The 19,720-nt window shown below is 46.0% G+C and overlaps 1 protein-coding gene across 4 annotated transcripts in view; it reads right to left on the bottom strand.

The window, feature by feature from the left end:
• RRBP1 (ribosome binding protein 1) overlaps positions 1–19,720 on the bottom strand; it is a 70,063-nt gene that overhangs the window by 38,878 nt on the left and 11,465 nt on the right. For all 4 annotated transcript variants that reach the window (XM_012474770.3, XM_012474795.3, XM_012474787.3 and 1 more), the window contains exon 2: positions 7,269–9,396. In XM_012474770.3, the coding sequence (XP_012330193.3) occupies positions 7,269–9,375 (2,107 nt within the window). In that variant the 5' untranslated portion in view covers positions 9,376–9,396. The remainder of the gene's footprint in view (positions 1–7,268; positions 9,397–19,720) is intronic.

Below are 19,720 nucleotides of genomic sequence, written 5' to 3'. Positions count from 1 at the left end.
AGAGCAATGCAGCACTGTCTTCCTAAATTAAAACTGTAGGCACCTTTTGACTCAGCAATTACTTATTTAGGAATTTACTTTGTAGAGACACACAACAGTGTATGTATATCATTGCAGCATTAATCTTAGCTGCAAAATAGCTGCACGCTACTTAAATGCCATTTAAATAAATTATGATACATTCATGCTAGGGAGTATTATGCAGCTGAATGTGGCAGCTTCGCAGGTGCAATATGGAAAGATGTCACCAATACAGTGTTAAGCAGACAGCACTGTGAGTGGCAGCTCCCGTTTGTGGGTGCCCAGGTGAAGAGAACGGTGAATTTCAGGTCCCCCCTCCCCGGGAAGTGGGTGGTAACTGGGATGGAGCAAAAAGACTTTCTATTTTCACCTTCCATGCTTCCATACTGTGAATTTTGTTTGCTGGAAACACCTATTTATATAATAATAAATTGTAAAAGGCAAGGATTAGGAAGGCAGGTGTTCTCTGTCAAACAGAGCCATGGACAAGTGGTAAAAACCTGCTGCACGGCCCTAATCTGCTCTTGGAGGAAAATCAAAGCTGATGTTCTGGATGAGCTCCAGCCTGGGTCTGCAAAAACGTGTCCTGGGTCTACCACTCCTGCCGGGTCTCCCTCTAGAGCACCTATCAGTGGGGGGCCCTGCGGGACCAACCAGGTAACGGGTAAGGCCAGGAAGACTGAAGAAGCAATTCAAGTCTCTAGTGGAGCCCAGCTCCAGCACTGGTTTTGCTGCTCATCTGTCATGTGCTACGGGCCAGCCACAGCCTCTGTGACCCCTCACAGCACCACACTGTGATATGGAGGTCAGACAGCTCACCCGACCCTGTACTCAGGACACAGCAGCCAGAACAAAGCAGGAAGGGGCAGAGTGCAACACCAACACAGGGCTGCACAGACCTGCCAGCAACCCAAGAGGCCCCCTCCTTTCAAATGGGCCTGTCTAGAGCAGTGCCGTGCAGAACTTTCTGCCCTGACAGAGGTGATCTGTCTCTGCACTGTGTAAGAGGAGCTGCTAGCCACGTGTGACTAGGAGGCACTTGGAATGTGGATAGTGTGACTGAGGAATGGAATCTTTAAATTTATTTACTTCTCACTGATTTAGGTGATAATTTAAACGGTCCCACACACCTCCCGGATCCCCGCAGCAAAGCCACCAGGCCACCTTACTCCTCCCACCCAATACACGTGCACAGGTCTTTGTGTTTCTAGAGGCCTAGGGCCAGTCGGCCCACCTGGAGTTCTGCCTACGGTTGCCTCAGGTTGGGCATACATGGCCCCAGAGAAGCTGGAGTGGGCCAGCCCCATACTGACAGGAAGCTCAGCCCCATACTGACAGGAAGCTCAGCCCCAGCTGAGGGGTGAGGAGGCCCAGGTCAGCCAGCGGGGGCCACCGCAGCCTTTCCAACAAAGGGAGGAACACATGGTCTAATGGATCTCATCAGGCCTGCTCACCTGGCAACATGGTGACAGTTGCCAATGGTTAAGTGGGAATCCAATTAATTCTGGAACACAAAACTCCACATATAAGACATAGCTGCAAGGGTCAAACCAATTCCATAAGCCACTGGCAAAAACCTATGTTGTGGACTCACAGATTTCTGCTTCATACCCTCGGGCACCACAGCTCATGGCTAACTGAAAACTAAGAAAATCGTCCGAGGGCACAGAGGCAAGGTGGGAAATCACTGCGAGTGATGGAGAATGCCCGGAGCAGAGATGGGCCTTCGCAAGGTGAAATGGCCAAGCATTCAGAAAGTGCCACTGACAACTGACTCCGAAGTGGCCGGGAACTCTGCCATCTGCAGCGGCGTACCCACCATGCCCGGCACGCCCTTGGCCTCTCCCCTGCATTTGCGTTGTGTGTGGGAACTGCAGACTAACTGTGAGGAGAGACGCACACTTCACTGAGCCCACCCAGGGCCTCTGTCCTTTACAGACAGCTGCAAAGCAGCTGGGAGTTGGGTGCTTCGCAGACGCCCTTGTTGCACATGCCACCCAGCAGTGGCTCAGGGATTGGGCCCCCCCACCCATGCTGTTAGCAGGAAGATGGCAGCCACAAATAAATCAAGACATGTCCCTGAAGCCATTGGCTGCAAAGGGTGGAAAATACATGTGTGCCAAAGAATAAGCAGATTGTGACAGAGTCCAAATAAGGCCAATCCATACAGATCACAGGCCAAGAACAACCCAGCCCTGGCCAGACACAGTGGCTCACGTCTGTAATCCCAGCACTTTGGAAGGCCAAAGCGGGCAGACCATCTGAGGTCAGGAGTTCAAGACCAGCCTGGCCCACATGGTGAAACCCCATCTCTACTAAAAATACAAAAATCAGCTGGGTATGGTAGAGGGCGCCTGTAATCCCAGCTACTCGGGAGGCTAAGGCAGGAGAATCGCTTGAACCCGGGAAACGGAGGTTGCAGTGAGCCCAGATCATGCCATTACACTCTAGCCTGGGCAACAGAGCAAGACTCTGTCAAAAAAAAAAAAAAAGCAAGATAGACAGAAAGAGCCACACACACGCGCGCCTCACAACCCCCAGCCACCAAAGACCTACGCTGATTGGGATATTAACATTAGATACTCAGCAGCACAGGCCAGAGAGAAGCACACACTCAGCGAAACCGTAACGCATGAACCCACTCCTGTTTTGGTTTGACAATGGCCATGCAAGGCCTGACTGCTGTATTAAAGGACACAGCAAAAGGACAGGATTCTCCATCCCAATTGCTACCCGCACAGACTGGTGTGGGCACCTCCATGTAACACATACCCAACCTCTTCACATCCCAGGGCCAGCACCCTCCCTTCATAGTCTCCAGGCAGGAGGCACCCAGCCTTTGTCCTTCCAGGGACTCCAAGGTTCCCCACATCCTGAGTGTGACCCCATCACAGAACTGGTGGCAGCAGGAGCTGAGTGTGAAGCATCTTAAGCCGGAATCCTGAATGTTTCTTCTTGTACAGACACTGCTCCCCCAGTGAGAAGGTCTCCACTTGGGACCATGGAACTCCAGATACATTAAGGACTTAAGGGCTTTCTGTGGATAAACTTGGAGCCTTATCAATACGCGCTACTGATTCTAGGGAAAAGAAGTAGACTGCATACATATGCTTGTTAACTGGGATTTCAAATACCTTGAATTTCGGGCCCTATCACCCAATCACATGTATGTTTGCTAGTGAGTCCCTTCCGTGTTCACAAATGCCTCCTTTCATCTGTCCTGGGCTTTTGTCGCCTGAGCATCATGGAATCATGGAGGGTCTCTTCACCGTAGCCGGAGCCCCGGACCCGGTCACCAAGTCCACACTCCCTTATCGACAATCCTGGGTGACTCCATAGCCTGTGCCACTACAAACCACTCTCAGGCCCTAAGGTCTGTCCGCTGTGGCTCTCAGGCCCTTCTCTGCACTTCACCCCAGAACTACTAAGATGAACACACAGGCAGGGGCCTGTGGTGCTAAGCTACATCCGGAGACAGCATGCAGGAGCAAGAGTTTCAGCGGCCCCTGCCTTCCAGGAATCTTTTTCAGTTGTTTTAACATCTGGAATTAAGGAAGTATCATTATTCCTTTATTTTTTGGAATGGTAAAGAGAGTATTTAAGATAATATATCAAGACCCAATTTATCTCCCTAAAATAATTTCTAAAGGGCATTATATCAGAAAGTTTTTAATAGGAAATTCTCTGCTTCATCAGCTCACTGGAATTCCTGTCCCAGCAGCATTACTGAAAGCTTTCCAAACAGCGTTCCCAGCTCCAGGGGGCGCTGTCACAGCCACAAGATCCTTCTGTGTCGCTTTTTGACTTTTATTTTTTATTTGTTTTTTAAGTTTCTTGTAGAAACCAGGTCTCACTATGTTGCCTAGGCTGGTCTCGAACTCCTGAGCTCCAGTGATCTTCCTGCCTTGGTCTCCCAGAGTGTGAGGATTACAGGAGTGAGCCACACGCCCAGGTGCTTTTTGACTTTTGAAGAGAAAACTATTACATTGAAGAAAAAAATCAGAAAGGAACTGGCGCTCACACTGTAGTGTATTTCCTACAGTTCTTGTTTATCTTGTTATCACTTATCTAACGACTCTGCCCTCCATTGTTCTCACGGCATCTAAAGAATTTGGCACCCGACTTTTTCAACTAAAAGTCACACGTGACCAAGTCTTTGCAGGTTCCTATGGGAGCTTCACAGGTGTCACTGTTAGTGGCTGCACTGTGTCTTGGTGAGCCTAATGAGGCCCTCGGGGCAGTCTGAGGGACACGCCAGCCACTCACCCGCAGACCTGGCTACCACAGTTTACAGTGTTTCCTGGGGGGAGTCCGGGAGAAGAAGAAAAACTACTAGCCCCTTTAAGGCTCTTGATACATTTTACAAAATTGCTTTTCAAAATGGTCACACAATTTGCTGTGCTAGCATTTAAAAAAATATTATATATTTATTATAGTAACAGTTTTTAATAAAGCTTATTTGCTTTAATGTGAGTTTTCAAAATTGCCAGTTACATGACGATGTCTCCTGGATCCTGACTGACCCCATGTATGGAACTGGGACCCACAGCATCAGCAGCTCCCAGGAGGTGCTCAGAAATGAAGAATCTCAGGCCCCTCTTGGGAGCTGCTAAGTCACCACAAGATCCTGGGTGATTCATCTGCATGCCAAAGTTTAAGAAGCACTGCAGGAGGGTACATCTCCAGGATCCTCATCGGAGTCTGGGGAGCAGCCCAAATCCACCACAGAGGGCCCTGAAGATGCCCTTGTACATCAGCCACAGGAAAACAGGCCTGAGATTTCTCAGTGCAAATTCAAGAAACGAAAACATAAGTCCAAGAAAGAACCTTCCCCATGTTTTCCAGACTCCCGACACTGAAGAAGAAAGCAAGCACCTTGCGGACAGTGTGTTGGTGGCACGCGTGGGCCTGCCTCTGCCTCCTCCTTGTGGTCAGGCAGCCCTGCGTGGCTGTGTGTCAAGCTCTCCCATGTCAGCCTTGGTGGTGTCTTCTCATGATAATGTCAGAGTGGCCATCTTCCACCATCTGGGCTAATCCATATTCATTTCTTTACAGATTAAATCTATTTCATCCAAACCTTACATTTTTATAGAGGCAAGTGCCTGGCAGGTCTAAGGAGACTTTTCCAAATTATGAATATATGAACATGCTGCCCTAGATTATTTGCTGAACATTTCCTTTCCCTACTGCAATATGATGCTTCTCTCATCCAAGTTCTCAGAGCCTTCTATTCCCCTACTTGTAATTACGACAGTTGAGAGATGTTCACACATCAGACAGAACTGGCCTTCTAAAAGCCATTTTTTAAAAATCTGTTCAATTATTCTTACCTATTTTTCCCTCAGATGGGACTTTTGGAATCATCTGTCAAGTTAGGGGTAAAATCTTGCCGAGAAAGTTTAGCTGGAATAATTGTAGGCCACTAAATTAACTTGAAAATTGCTATCCTTCAATCAATAATATTTAATCTTCTTCTCCTAGAACATGGGGTTTATTTTCTTGGTTCCAACTTTATCATCTCACTCAAGCTGTTGTGTTAGGTTTACAGATGTCATGCGTAGGTCTCATCCCTAACAAGGTTCTTTATTACCTGCAAATTTGAACAATTTTGTCTTCCTTTCCAGTATCATCATCACACTTCCGTTTCGTACCTTGTTTCAAATGTCTAAAACCACACAAGGTAACAATGACCATGGGATGCAGGAAGCTCTGGACATGCCTGATGTAGAAGAACCTAGTAGCAGCCAGTTCTCAGCTCCATCCCCAGCTTTGGGTCAAGTGGAATGTCATGTTAAAGAAAGGGCAGTGTTGCCCACCATCCTCTGCAAGCGGGGCTGAGGCCGAGCATCTGGGTTTTCAAAGGGGCTGCAAGGCCACTTGACCTGGTGGGGTCGGGCAGCTGATCCCTGGCTTCCCACAGGAGCCTACAGCCACTCACAGGGGACAGGGCCTCTCACGTGGAGCAAGGGGCCGCTGTCCTAGCAAATGGCCCATCAAAAACAGTCGGAGGAGGAGAAAACCCGACTAAGATAACAGCCTAACAGAGGCAAGATAGGGAAACCCAGCTAAAGACACAGAGCCTGTCAAACATTTCACATCTCTAAGATACCGTTTATCAACACAAATGCAATTATTTTTCCAAATCAGCTAATGGCTATTCAAAAACTTTAAAAGAAAGAAAGGAAGATAAGTGAAATTGAATGAATGATAAACATGAAACAGGAACTCCTTGGCCCAATTCCTACAGTAATATACACTAAAAAGATAAAGGTAAACCAGTGCACTATATGATCGCGTATATCTCTGTAATCCAGTGTCTATATATAATGCTTTACTACATGACTAGGCTGGGGCAGGGGAAGGCAGAGGGGGAAAGAATGAAACTGCTCCTTAAAAACACCTTCCGGTTGGGCATGGTGGCTCATGCCCGTAATCCCAGCACTTTGGGAGGCCAACGTGGGTGGATCACAAGGTCAGGAGTTTGAGACCAGCCTCCTGACCTACATGGTGAAACCTCATCTCTAAAAAAGAAAAAGAAAAACAAAAACATCTTCCTACTGTCATTCATTCAACAAGCACAGATACACGAGTCAGGCTACACAAAAGCATCAAGTAAAGCAAGAACACCAAACAGGCTGACGGAACACGGCCGGACAGGTAAGAAAGACTTGCCAAGAAGCAGAACTCTTCTAGACTGTGTGGTAGACAGAATTACTGCTCCTAATTCCTCACCTCTCCTTGTGCTCCCGTATGTTTAAGACATGCCAAGACATGGACCTACTGTTCACTCCTCACCTCTCCTTTCTCACATCACCCTGCAGTCCCTTTTCCCTGGAGACAGTGCACTCCCTGCCCCTTGACTCAGGCTCAGACACATCACTTGTTCTGGCCAATGAAATGCTGGCTTGAAATGCCCTTTTGTGCCTCTACTGTAACTATGAAGGGTCGTAGGGCCCCAGAAGGACCACACGTGGAATTGACCTAGCTCAACCTTCAGCAAGGAGTTGCCAACCCAGTTAAAACCAGATTGAGGCAGAGCCACCATCCGAGAAAACCCACATCAGCCAACCTCCAGAAGCATGAGCAACAATAAATGACTGCTGTTGAAAGCCACTGAATTTTTGGAATGTTTGTTACACAGTCTTATTATGGCAGTATCTGACTAATACAGATTCCCCAGAGGGAATCCACAAGTCATTTAAAAGACAGACTTTCCTTCTAAGTTCATAAAGAAATCAGTTACTTACCAGGCACACCTTTTTTTTTCGAACCAGACTTCTTCTTGGCAGGAGCATCTTGCTTTGGTGCCTCTGGGCTCTGGGCCACATCTGTATTTCTGCCCTGGACAGGAGCTGACTCTGTCTTTTTACCCTGATTGGCAGCTGCATCTGCCTTTTTACCCTGGTTGGGGGACCCTTCTGTCTTTTTGCCTTGACTAGGGGACCCTTCTGCTTTTTTTCCCTCTGCCTTTTTGCCCTGATTAGCAACCGAATCTGCCTTTTTGCCTTGGCTGGGAGCTCCCTCTCCTTTTTTGCCCTGGTTGGGACTCCCCTCTGCCTTTTTGCCCTGAGCCCCTTCTGTCTTTTTACCCTGATTCTGGCCTCCCTCTCCTTTTTGGCCCTGGTTCTGGGCTCCCTCGGCCTTTTTACCCTGGTTCTGAGCCCCCTCGGCCTTTTTACCCTGGTTCTGAGCCCCCTCGGTCTTTTTACCCTGGTTCTGGGCCCCATCGGCCTTTTTGCCCTGGTTCTGGGCCCCCTCGGCCTTCTTGCCCTGGTTCTGGGCCCCCTCAGCCTTCTTGCCCTGGTTCTGGGCTCCTTCTACTTTTTTGCCCTGGTTCTGAGCCCCCTCGGTCTTCTTGCCCTGGTTCTGAGCCCCCTCGGTCTTCTTGCCCTGGTTCTGGGCCCCCTCTGCTTTCTTGCCCTGGTTCTGGGCCCCCTCTGCTTTCTTGCCCTGGTTCTGGGCCCCTTCTGATTTTTTACCCTGATTCTGAGCCCCCTCAACCTTTTTGCCCTGGTTCTGGGCCCCCTCAGCCTTTTTGCCCTGGTTCTGGGCCCCCTCAGCCTTTTTGCCCTGGTTCTGGGCCCCCTCTGCCTTCTTGCCCTGGTTCTGAGCCCCCTCGTTCTTCTTGCCCTGGTTCTGGCCGCCCTCAGCCTTCTTGCCCTGATTCTGGGTACCCTCAGCCTTCTTGCCCTGGTTCTGGGCCCCCTCTGCTTTTTTGCCCTGATTCTGGGCTCCCTCTGCCTTTTTGCCCTGATTCTGGGCCACCTCTGCTTTTTTGCCCTGGTTCTGGGCCCCCTCTGCCTTCTTGCCCTGGTTCTGAGCCCCCTCAGCCTTTTTGCCCTGGTTCTGGGCCCCCTCTGCCTTCTTGCCCTGGTTCTGAGCCCCCTCAGCCTTCTTGCCCTGGTTCTGGGCCCCCTCGGCCTTTTTGCCCTGATTCTGGGCCCCCTCTGCCTTTTTGCCCTGGTTCTGAGCCCCCTCAGCCTTCTTGCCCTGGGTTGGGGCCCCCTCCGCCTTTTTCCCCTGGTTTGGGGCCCCCTCCGCCTTTTTCCCCTGGTTTGGGGTCATATCTACCTTTCTACCCTGGTTCTGGGCCCCCTCTGCCTTCTTGCCTTGGTTTGGGGTTCCTTCTGCCTTCTTGCCCTGGTTTGGGGTTCCCTCTGCCTTTTTCCCTTGGTTTGGGGTTCCTTCTGCCTTTCTGCCCTGGTTTGGGGCTCCTTCCGCCTTTTTGCTTTGGTTCTGAGCCCCTTCCCCCTTTTTGCCCTGAGTAGTGCCAGTGGCTGGTGTGTTGCCCTTGGCGCCCACTGGGGGCACCACCACCATCGGCACCTCCTTGGGTGCAGTTTCCAAGATGGCAGCCTTTGAAGCAAGAACCTGGATGGAATTCACTACGGAACTGACGGCTGGTTCCACTTTTGCCACTTTTTTCTCCTTCTTCTTTTTGTCCTTGGGGGAGGAGGCCAGCTTCTCCTGGGGCATGGCTGGAACCGTGGCGACAGGAGCAACAATAATGGGGGGCTGGACTGGGGTTGGAGCCACAGCCACAGCAGGAGCCCGCACTGGTTCTCGGAGGAGGACAGTCACACTGGGGGCCAGATCGTGATCAGGTATCTTCCCATTAGGTTTCTCTTCCTTTTTCTTGGTCTTTCCTTTCTTCTCCACTGTTTTCTCCTTCCTTTTCTTCTCTACTTTCTGGTGGTTAGTTTTTGCCATCTCCTTGCGCTGGTTGGCGAGGGCTTCTTCATATGACGTTTCCTTCATGGAGAAGGTCGACACCAGGAAGATGCCAATGGCAGAAACAACCATGAATCCACCAAAGACCATAACCCCCAAGGTTTGAGTGTCGTAAATATCCATCCTGGCTTGCTTTCCTTTCACCTGCCAAACACATACACGGAAGTTACTATTTGTAGAAATTGAGGCATTCAACAGTTTCCATCCCTACCCGACCACCAAACTTCAGGTTTCACTAATTCTTTCTTCAGACTAATAAATTCTGAGACGAAGCAAACCCAGGCACTCTCTGATGTCATACATTCTCCTCTTTAGAAGTGAGTGATTTGTACCCAAGGCATGAGCAGTCCCCATTAGTGCTGGGAGATACAAAGCAACAGTACAGTCCGAGCAGAGTGCAGGTCTTTCTCTGGAGCACACACGCCCGGGAGCCTCAGCAACCATGACCCTGATTCAAGATGCTCCCCACCACAAGGTCAAACGTGCACAGGAGCACAAATGCAGGCCAGGTGTGAGACCATGGGGAGTGGTGGAGACTGTAACAAAAACACCCGCCCCCTAAAATTAGGCAGTGACACTCTGTCAGGGCCGACTGCCCTAGAAATGTGATTGCTGAGTTGAGTGATCTTTTGATTTTTCATGTTGGGCCAGACATCTTTTAAAAAAATTTTCTCACAATGTGAAGTTGACTGATTTAAAAAATATGTGAACCAAACCAACACATCTGCAGGCTTTCAGCCACATGCATTCTAGCCAGCAGGCCCACAGTGTGCCACCTCTACTCTGTTGCTTGCCTTTTCCCCAGTGCCAATAAATGCCACTACCCAGGTCAGAGATAAAAACTGCGTTACAGTCCTAAAACATGATCAAGAACTCAGTGAGGGAAAATAGCCTGTTGCCAGCAATAGCTCCTGAGGAGTTATGGAACCTGCAATTTGCATGTTGGGAAACAGAAAGAATAAGTCTTGGGAGGCCCAGAAGATGCCAGGTTTGGAATTTCACATCCAGAGGCTGCACGGAGGGTGAGGAGACAGTGTCACCAGGCTCTTTCAGACAACACACCCCAAACCATGAGGATGAATAACACCATTCTCACCACCTATGGACAAAAGTCCAATGGGTCAGAGGCAATCAGGTTCATACACCTTCCTGCCACGGCCCAGGCTAAGTTCAACTTCACTGAGGTTCATTTATTTGGATGCATTCAACCCATCCCGAGTCCCCCTAAAGAGGATCAATGGAATGAGCAAAGAGAACACAATGGTAAGAAGGGGTGGGTAAGGGGAGGTAGAAAGAGGTGGGCGAGGACAGGAAGTGGACAGGCCTACCCCAACACTGCCTTGCAAAACCTCCAGATGACGTGGGAGTCTGGGTCCAGGCCAGTTAGTGGCTTAGACATTGAGATTCTTCTCCTAAGAAATTGAGATTCGCACTCCTCTTGAGTGGATATAAGGGGAGGGAAATAGAGTAGGAATGTCTAATCAACAATCATGAAATCCAAATTTTGAGATTAGGGCATTTTAAGGAAGGGGCTGAGAAGGGAGACTGTTTTCAATGTCTTGGCATTGTGTTCTAAGAAAAATCACTCTCATCACAGAATGAACACATGACTTTGGCCTTTATAAGACCTTTGCAGGAAGAGGGTTTAAAACACCTATGACAAAAACTTTCCAGCATATGCTCTCCCTGGGGACAACTCTATCAGCTGCTGTGGCAACACTCACTTCTCCCACACTGTCACTCTGCGTTGTGGGGGGACCGAGTCACAACTGTTCATTCCAGACTAAACCTCTGCAAACAAAGGGGAGCTTGTGGAGGTCTCTGAATCCTGGGTAAGGGAGCACTTATGTTTCCAAGTGGGTTCTGACCTCTGGCCATGGGCAGTGACAGTGTGACCCACAGCCAGTGCACTCTCACGTTCGATCATCAAGGGAGGGTACCAGGAATTGGCCTTCCAAGAACACACTCTAAAGCTGGGTGTGAAAAATGAAATCGCACCCTGCTCAGCCGTGGATGGATTTAGTGGGTAGGAAGATGGGGACAAGAAGGTTTGGAACACGGTACAGTCAACCCTCATTTTCTGGCAGGTATCCACCAACCAAAACTCCTCTGGGTGCTTCCAAGAGTTTCTCAGAACTCTGCCAAAAGGGACACGTTCAGGCACATTATAATCACTACATTCAAAAGTCCTAGGTCCAGGCATGGTGGCACAAGCCAGTGATCTTAGCACTTTGGGAGGCTGAGGCGGGAGGATCGCTTGAGTTCAAGATCAACCTGAGCAACATAGTGAGACCTCATCTCTATTTAAAAAAAAAAAGTCCTCTAAAACACTCCCCTTCTCTAGAGAAACCAACATCAGGGGCCTGGGTCACCCTGGCCGAGGCTCTGTATAAACCCCGAATGGTTTCCCAACAACCATGTGCTCGAGGGGTAGTCTCCACGGAGCCGCGGTTGGCACTGGCTGCAGACCGTGATGCAGTGAACGGCCATGCACAAAGCGAGGCCTGTTCACAGCCGAGGACTGTGGGGCTCTGTGCAGCCTTGTGGTTTCCAACTTCCAAACTCCGGCAGAAAAGCTAAGGCTGGAAAGTGAGCTTTTAATCTTACTCAACATAGGCAAACACAGAATACAAAAATATATTCTCTGTTGGGATCCAGAATCGAGAAAAGCAAACTTAGGAGAATATTTTTCCTTTGCAACGCGCACAAATGTATGTTTTATAGCAGCACAAATGTGTCTTCCCAACTTCTGCAGAAAAAGAAATTACATCCCTACCACTAATTCCCAAGTTAGAATTTTTTAAAAGAAATCTTTCACAAGAAAATGAAAAGCCCTAGTCTTAAGTAGTAATACACTGAAACATTTAAGGCTAAGGCAATACCACCACAGACAGCAAAGAAATCGAAATGAAAAACAACCTTTCTGCTGCTTTGCCGAGTCAGCTTCAGTGGGGCATAAACATCATGCTGGGAGATCCTTGAGTCACAGAAATGAGGAAGCCAGGGATGCCTCTCCAATTTGGTTATCAAGATCAGCACTCCGGGAGCTTCACTCCTGAAATCTGCATCGTGGTAAGAGGCCTCCAGCAGACACCTTCTCTAGTGCTTCCTCCGCTGCACCAAAGAGTTAGGGCAGATGTGTGCCCACCCACATCTTGCAGGGTCTGACCGCAGGAAATCTATATTCTGTTGATTCCAGAAACTTCTGTCAAATATGTACTTTTACTTACTGCAGTGGTCCCCCTTATCCTCTGGGAATATGTCCCAACACCCCCAGTGGGTCTGAAATTGCAGTAATACTGAACCCTATATACACTGTTTTTTTCCTATACCTACATATCTATGATAACATTTAATTTGGAAATCAGGCACCATATGAGAGTAACAACAACAAAAAAATAGAACAATTATAACCATATGCTAGCGTCGCCGCTCTTGCATTTTGGGGTCACGATTAAGTAAAATAAGGGTGACTCAAACACATGCACTGTGATACCAGACAGTGGATCTGAAAGCAGAGAGGGCCACCACGTGACACACAGGCAGGTAACAGAGACGGCGTGAATCCACCGCACACAGATGGTTCACATCCCAGGCGAGGCGCTACTCAGAATGGCATGCAACTTAAAACCCAGGAAGAGTTTCTTTCTGAAATTTTCCATTTAATATTTTCAGACCACAGCTCTCTGCTGGTAACTGAAACCACAAAGAGTGAAACCATAGATAAGGGGGAGACTACAATATTGCTAACATACTCGGACTGTAAGACAAAAAGACGAAGGCCCCCACAGGGAAGGGTGTAGGAGGCTGCCCGGAGCCTCAACTGACTGAACTCACTGGCCCGCCTCTAAGGTCTCAAGAGAATGGCTCTTCTGTTCTTAAGATTCGGGGAACAAAAGTAAAAGGAAGCCCCAAACTCTTTAGACGCGGAAGGTATCTGCTAACTCACGTAGCCCACCTAGGCCAAGCTGGGTCCAATTTGGAAGCTGGGATTTCGGTGGGTTTTGTGAAAGGACCCTCAACAGCTCCTGGAGCTCGTCTCAGCACTAATAAGCAGCAGGTCCACAGGGGACTGTGTCGACGCTCGGAGAAGCCGTGGGGTAGGGATGGTCAAAGAAAACCCCCATATCCATTTCCTGGGCATAAAGTGACCTGCTAGGAAGGTACAGAACTACAACAGAATGACAATAAAACAGAGACTCAAGCATACATGGCTACATCAGAATCAACAGCTCCTGATTTTAAAAAATATTACGAAATGGGCCGGGCGCGGTGGCTCAGGCCTGTAATCCTAGCACTTTGGGAGGCCGAGGCGGGTGGATCACGAGGTCAAGAGATCGAGACCATCCTGGTCAACATGGTGAAACCCCGACTCTACTAAAAATACAAAAAATGAGCTGGGCATGGTGGCGCGTGCCTGTAATCCCAGCTACTCAGGAGGCTGAGGCAGGAGAATTGCCTGAACCCAGGAGGCAGAGGTTGCCATGAGCCGAGATCGCGCCATTGCACTCCAGCCTGGGTAACAAGAGCGAAACTCTGTCTCAAAAAAAAAAAAAAAAAAAAAATTACGAAATAACTCATACAAAAGACTAAGAAGAAAAATATGAACATCCATTAGCCTACCACCCAGGTTTACCAAACCCTAACACTCTGTCATATGCACCTCGGATATTTATATATACATATGTGCATGTGTATATATATGTGTGTGTGGACACACGTGTGTATGTATATATATATTTGTCATCTCCCTCCCAGAGGGAACAACACCCTGAATGCATCACTTACCACTTCCACATGCTTATGCTTCTATTACATGTATCTCTACAAACAAAATATAGCATTGCTTTGTCTGCTGGTAACTGCTGTGTAAATGATACTGTTCTGGGTGCTATTTGGCAACATTTTTTGACTAAACTTTGTGAAATTTATTCATATAGATACAAATAGCTTTATTTATTCTTTTTGTTTTTTTGAGACAAAGTATCTCTCTGTCACCCAAGTCCTTCTTGTGCCTCAGCCTCCTGAGTAGCTGGGATTCCAGGTGTGCACCACCACACCCAGCTAATTTTTGTAGTTTTTAATAGAGACAGGGTTTCGCCATGTTAGCCAGGATGGGGTGTATTTGACTCCCACATTACATAGCTGAACCACAAATTATTATCCACACACCTATGCTTTCAGGTTTTAAAAATTTATGCTATCACACAAAACTGTACCGTGACATGTCTACCATACAGAGTGGAAAATCTCCTTTATACCCCTGATGCCAGCCACCCAGTGTCCCTTCCTGGAGAAAACCATTGCGACAGAAGTCATTTTACTGTTTAGAAGTTATTTTCTTCGAAAAACTTTGGTAATACATTTCAAAGTCAAGTGTTCAATCACCAGGAATTTACTTTGGTATGTGACAGGAAACAGTGATAAAACTTTCCCCATCAGTTTAATTACCCAGCACCATTTCCTGACTGGTCTTCTCCTTCCCTATAGACTCAGAAGGCCATCTCAGTGGCATTCAGTGGATCTGTTTCTAGATTCTACACTTTGTTCCACTGTTATATTTATGTCCTGCATTGATACCCGACTTTGAGCTTAAGCATCCCCTACAAAATTTCTACTGGAATTTGTATTTGAATCACACTGAGTTTATACATGAACGTAGGAAGGACTGATATTTCCAACTACAGAAGCTTTCTGTCAATGAATATGGTATGCTAGAGCACTATATTGATTTAAACGTTTCCTTTGAAACGTTCATGTCTGTAGTCCGAGCTACTTGGGAGGCTGAGGCAGGAGAATCACTTGAGCCTCGGAGTTGAACACTAGCCTGGGTAACATAGTAAGACCCTGTCTCTTAAAAAAAAAAGTTTTCTCCCATACTTTTCTAAAATTTCAATGATTTTCTCCAATAAAAGTCTTACATGTCGTTCTGTTGATGGTGTTAGAATATCTTTCGTAGATTACTTTTTCTATTCCCAGCTACAGACAACCAGCAAAGTTATTCATTCCTGCATACGTATCATTTACCCAGCTATCATCTATGCTCTTGTCAAATCTAGGAGTGTGTAGATTCTTTTCAGTTTTCTTTATTAAAAGTCAGCTGTGGAAAAAAAGACAGTATTGTTTCTTGCTTTCCAAACCATATGATCTCATTTCTTTTTCTTGGCTTAACGAAGCTGGCTGAGAACTCTGACGCAGTGCTGAGCAAAGTCTGTGCAAGAAGCTGCCGGTGGCATTCCCAAGGTACTGCCTCTAACACTGTACTACCAGGGTTGTAGCAACTGTCGGTTTCCGGCAGAAATCTTTCCTCAGGTTAAGCAGCATATCTTATATTCCTAGTTATCTTTTTAATATAATTGAGTATCGGATTTTACCAACTGCTTTTTCTTTACCAGATGACATTTTCTCATTTAATCCGAAGTATGTGGAATTACAGTAATACACAGTCAAATGCCAGTTCACAGGAAGTTTCTATGGTTTAAACGTTTCTTGATGAAGATACTTTTCTTTTTTAACACGTCACTAGGTATGGCTTGTTGACATTTTTATGTGCGATTTCTATGTGTGTTTTAAAGTGAGAAAAATCAGAGGTCATTCTCAGATTGCTCTCTGATCTTGGTATTAGGGTCACTTGAGTCTCAAAGAAGGAGCTAATGATCATTCTTTTTTCCCCAGTCTTTGGGACAGTTTGTGTAAAATTAGGGTTATCTGTTGTTCGTAGATCTGTAAGAACCTGCCCATAAAACCATCAAGATTAGTGTTCTGAGATCTTTTCTTAAACAGGGAAGGGTGGCTAGAGTGCTGATTTTTAACCGTTAATTCAATTTCAATGATGATTCTAGGACCAGCTGCTAGATTTGTGATCCAATCTGTAAAATTAATATTCATGATTCCTTCCTCCATCTTCCATTGGTTTATTCTGTCTTTTCTAACTTCCTGACATGGACATTTATCAACTTCGGTCCTTTCTCTTTTCTTGCTGCAAATATTTAAGGCAATAGATTTCCCTCTAAGTACTGCTATAACTTCATCCTACAAGCTGTGATGCTAACACATCTTCCTAATATCCATTCATGACTGAATTTCACGAATGCCTCCAGCTGCCTCCCCAATGGTGGAACCACCTAAAAGGTCTTAGGTCTGGTGCCCTTTCCCGTGACATGAGCCCCCATCACACACACATCTGGGCTAGTCAGTGTTGTTTCGTTCTGGACAGCTGATACTTGCTTGTTTAAATTACCCAACTGCTGGCCATCTGCTCATCACTGCTTCTGGGATCCCATTCCTTTTTTGAGGTTTGTGCCAAAGTACATCCTTGAGTAGTTCTTTCAGCAAGGATCTCTCCTTCATAAACTTTCTCAGTCCTTAAAGCTCCAAGAAAATTTACTTCACCTTCAAGGATTAACTGACTACAGAATTCCATGTTGACAGTTTTCTCTCACCACGTTGAAGATATTATTTCATTTGTCTTCTGGCCTTTTCTTGATAAGATAAGAAACACACTGCCAGTCAACCTGTCATTCCTTTATAGTTTCTTTTTAATCTCTCATTACTTTTAAGATCCATTTCTGGGGTTCTAAGGATTCCGCAAAATGTTTTTAAATGTGTATTTAACTTATTCAGGCTCACTGTGCTAAATGTGAGGAGCTTTGTTTTTCATCAATTCTGGAAAATCCTTGGCCACTCGGTTCTTTGAAAATGGTCTTATCCCTATTCCTTCCTGTAGAGCTCCTCATTAGACCTCAATCTCTTTGTGCTACCATTTGGAAAACTCGTTAGACCTACACTCCACTCTTCAGCTGAATCTAACCAGCTTTATAATCAGTCCTTTGAGTTTTCTGATCTTTTTTTAAGTCTGACCAGCTTTTTTATTTTTCATTGTCTTCTTTTCTATCTTTAATAGTGATTTTGTATTATATCTTTGGTGGGGCTTTATCACTGGCAACCCTTAATGGGCTGAGTTGTGGAGGGCCTGCCTCTAATGAGCTGTTTTACCTTTGCTTCGACTAGGATCTCAAGGAAGAGCAGCCAGGGACTAACTTTTACAAGAGGCATGGTTTCCCCTTACAGATTCTCAGGAGACTTTGCCTCCCTTGCCCAGGACAAAACAGATAAATTCTTACGTGTCATCTCCCCTTGCTACTACTGGGCAGATGTTCTCTCTAATCTGTCCTCCGATTGAGGGTACAGCCCTTCAAGGTTCAAGTCTTATGGAGAGATGTAAGAGAAGGCTCAGTTCCCATTCCCAATCTCAGATAAAATCCCGTTCCCCCTGGACATTAAAGCCAAAGACTCAGATGACTCCGATTGATAATACAGAACCCTTACCCTGTCCCACGGTCAGCTCACTGCAGGCCCCAGTCATTCCCCGCAACCTTGGCTTATAAACTCTGGTCATCTCTTTCCCTACCTTGTGAATGCACTACTATGCATTTTAAAGAGTGCTTACTAACTATGTAACATTTCTAAGTGTTTGGAGAAGTGGGTTTCAGATCAGCTGATCTAAGATTTTAAGTGTAATCTCTGATTTTTTTAACCCAAGGAAACTAAGAGAAAATGCAGCAACTAAGAGAGTCTGGAAAATTTTATTTCATTTCTAGGAGGATACATATAATGGACTTCCTATTTTAAAGAAACAATGTTACTCATTTCAAAGAAGAGTTGAAACACTAAAAATAGAAATGTATTCTATTATAAGCCTTTGCTTATTCATCAGCCATTTCAGATTCAATTTCTCTGCCTGTGGGGGAAAAAAATTAAGAATTGACAAATTGGGTCTGGCACGGTGGCTCATGCCTGTAATTCCAGCACTTTGGGAGGCTGAGGTGGGCGGATCAAGAGGGTGAGTAGTTCAAGACCAGCCTGGCCAAGATGGTGAAACCCATCTCTCCTAAAAACACAAAAATTAGCTGGGTATGGTGGCAGGCGCCTGTAATCCCAGCTACTCAGGAGGCTGAGGCTGAGAATTGCTTGAACCTGTGAGGCGGAGGTTGCAGTGAGCAGAGATCGCGCCACCGCACTCCAGCCTGGGCAACAGAGAGAGACTCCATCTAAAAAAAAAAAGAATTGAAAAGTTTTGGTGTCTCTCCAAATAACAGCCTTTGGAAAGCAGGTACTTAAATAGACCTAACTCTTCTGCAAACTTCCAAGCAGCCTATAGGCTTCACCTTATTAAGGAAGAAAACATACCTATGAGGTGGGAATCAAGAACTGATGTCTCAAAAAATGGACACAAATAGTCCCACAACGGAGTTCTTACTGCGGTAGACATTTATCTCCCCAAAGCAGGGGTCAGGCTCACCTGTACTGCATCCAATCAAACCTCACCACATCAAACACGGTAAGTGATGAATCAATCATCTACTCAATATCATATCAGGATCACATGTGCTAATGTATATGGTTGTAAGGATCAGCTCTAAACAGAATAACCCAAGTATCCAGATGGAAAATAATACACACCACAGAGTCTCACACGTTTTCAGAGTTACTTCTTAGTTCTTCACAGTTTTCACACTTACAAATGGTAGCTCTCAAGTTTCATTTTCTGCTTGTTGCTGGTATATGGAAACGTAACCGATTCCAGTAGGGTGGTTTTTTCCCCCAGCAACTTGCCTAATTCTAGTAACACATCTGTCCATTAAAAAAAAATTCTACATATATAAGCACATGAATCAGTTTTGTTCCTTTCTTCCCAGTTTCCTATCCTCTGCTTAATTTTTCTTGAATTTTTACACAGGGTAGGACCTTCAACACAGTGCTTAAGAGAAGGAATGACAGCAAATATTCTGTTTTCTCTCATATCAAAGGGGAAGATTTAGGTGTCTCTCTTCAGTGTGATGTTTGCTAAAGGCTTTTTGCAGACAGCTTTATCAGGTTGAAGAGGTTGCTTTCTTATTCCTAGTTTACATAAATGGATGCTGAATTTTATCAAATACTTTATCTGTATCTATTAAGATAATCATACTATTCTACTCCTATAATCTGTAGGTGTGGAGGGTGAATATAAACTTATTTCTAAACGTTAAACCAAGTCTGAATTCTTAGGATAAATACGATTTAGTCATACATACTGCTGGATTTGGTTTGTCTTTCCAGGAATGAGATTTGACTGATGGTTTTCTTTCCTCCTACTATTCTTGTCAAGTTTTGTAACAAGGTTGGCTGGCATCAAAATGAGTAGTGTAGGATTCCTTTTTTGTTTTTTTCATTGTTTCTACTATTCAGCACTAACCTTTAAGAAAGTAGTAACACGCGGCATTCACAAAATTCAAAGTTAAAGAAATCTTTACCCGCCCCATTAATTCTATTACCCCTTCCAACTTAGATGTTACTGTTTTCCCGTATTTAATCTTATCTTTCTTCCAGCCTCTCCGACATTATTCCTTTATATGTATTTAGAATTGTCCAAATATTTACCACTTTCTTTACTCGCCACTGCTTGTCACATCTCACTTTTCCCACTTGC

Source organism: Aotus nancymaae, unplaced genomic scaffold, assembly GCF_030222135.1.
Source record: "Aotus nancymaae isolate 86718 unplaced genomic scaffold, 86718_ANA_hifiasm-v0.15.2.pri h1tg000001l, whole genome shotgun sequence".
NCBI classification, from domain to species: Eukaryota; Metazoa; Chordata; class Mammalia; order Primates; family Aotidae; genus Aotus; species Aotus nancymaae.
This window is presented reverse-complemented; position numbering and strand designations above follow the sequence as displayed.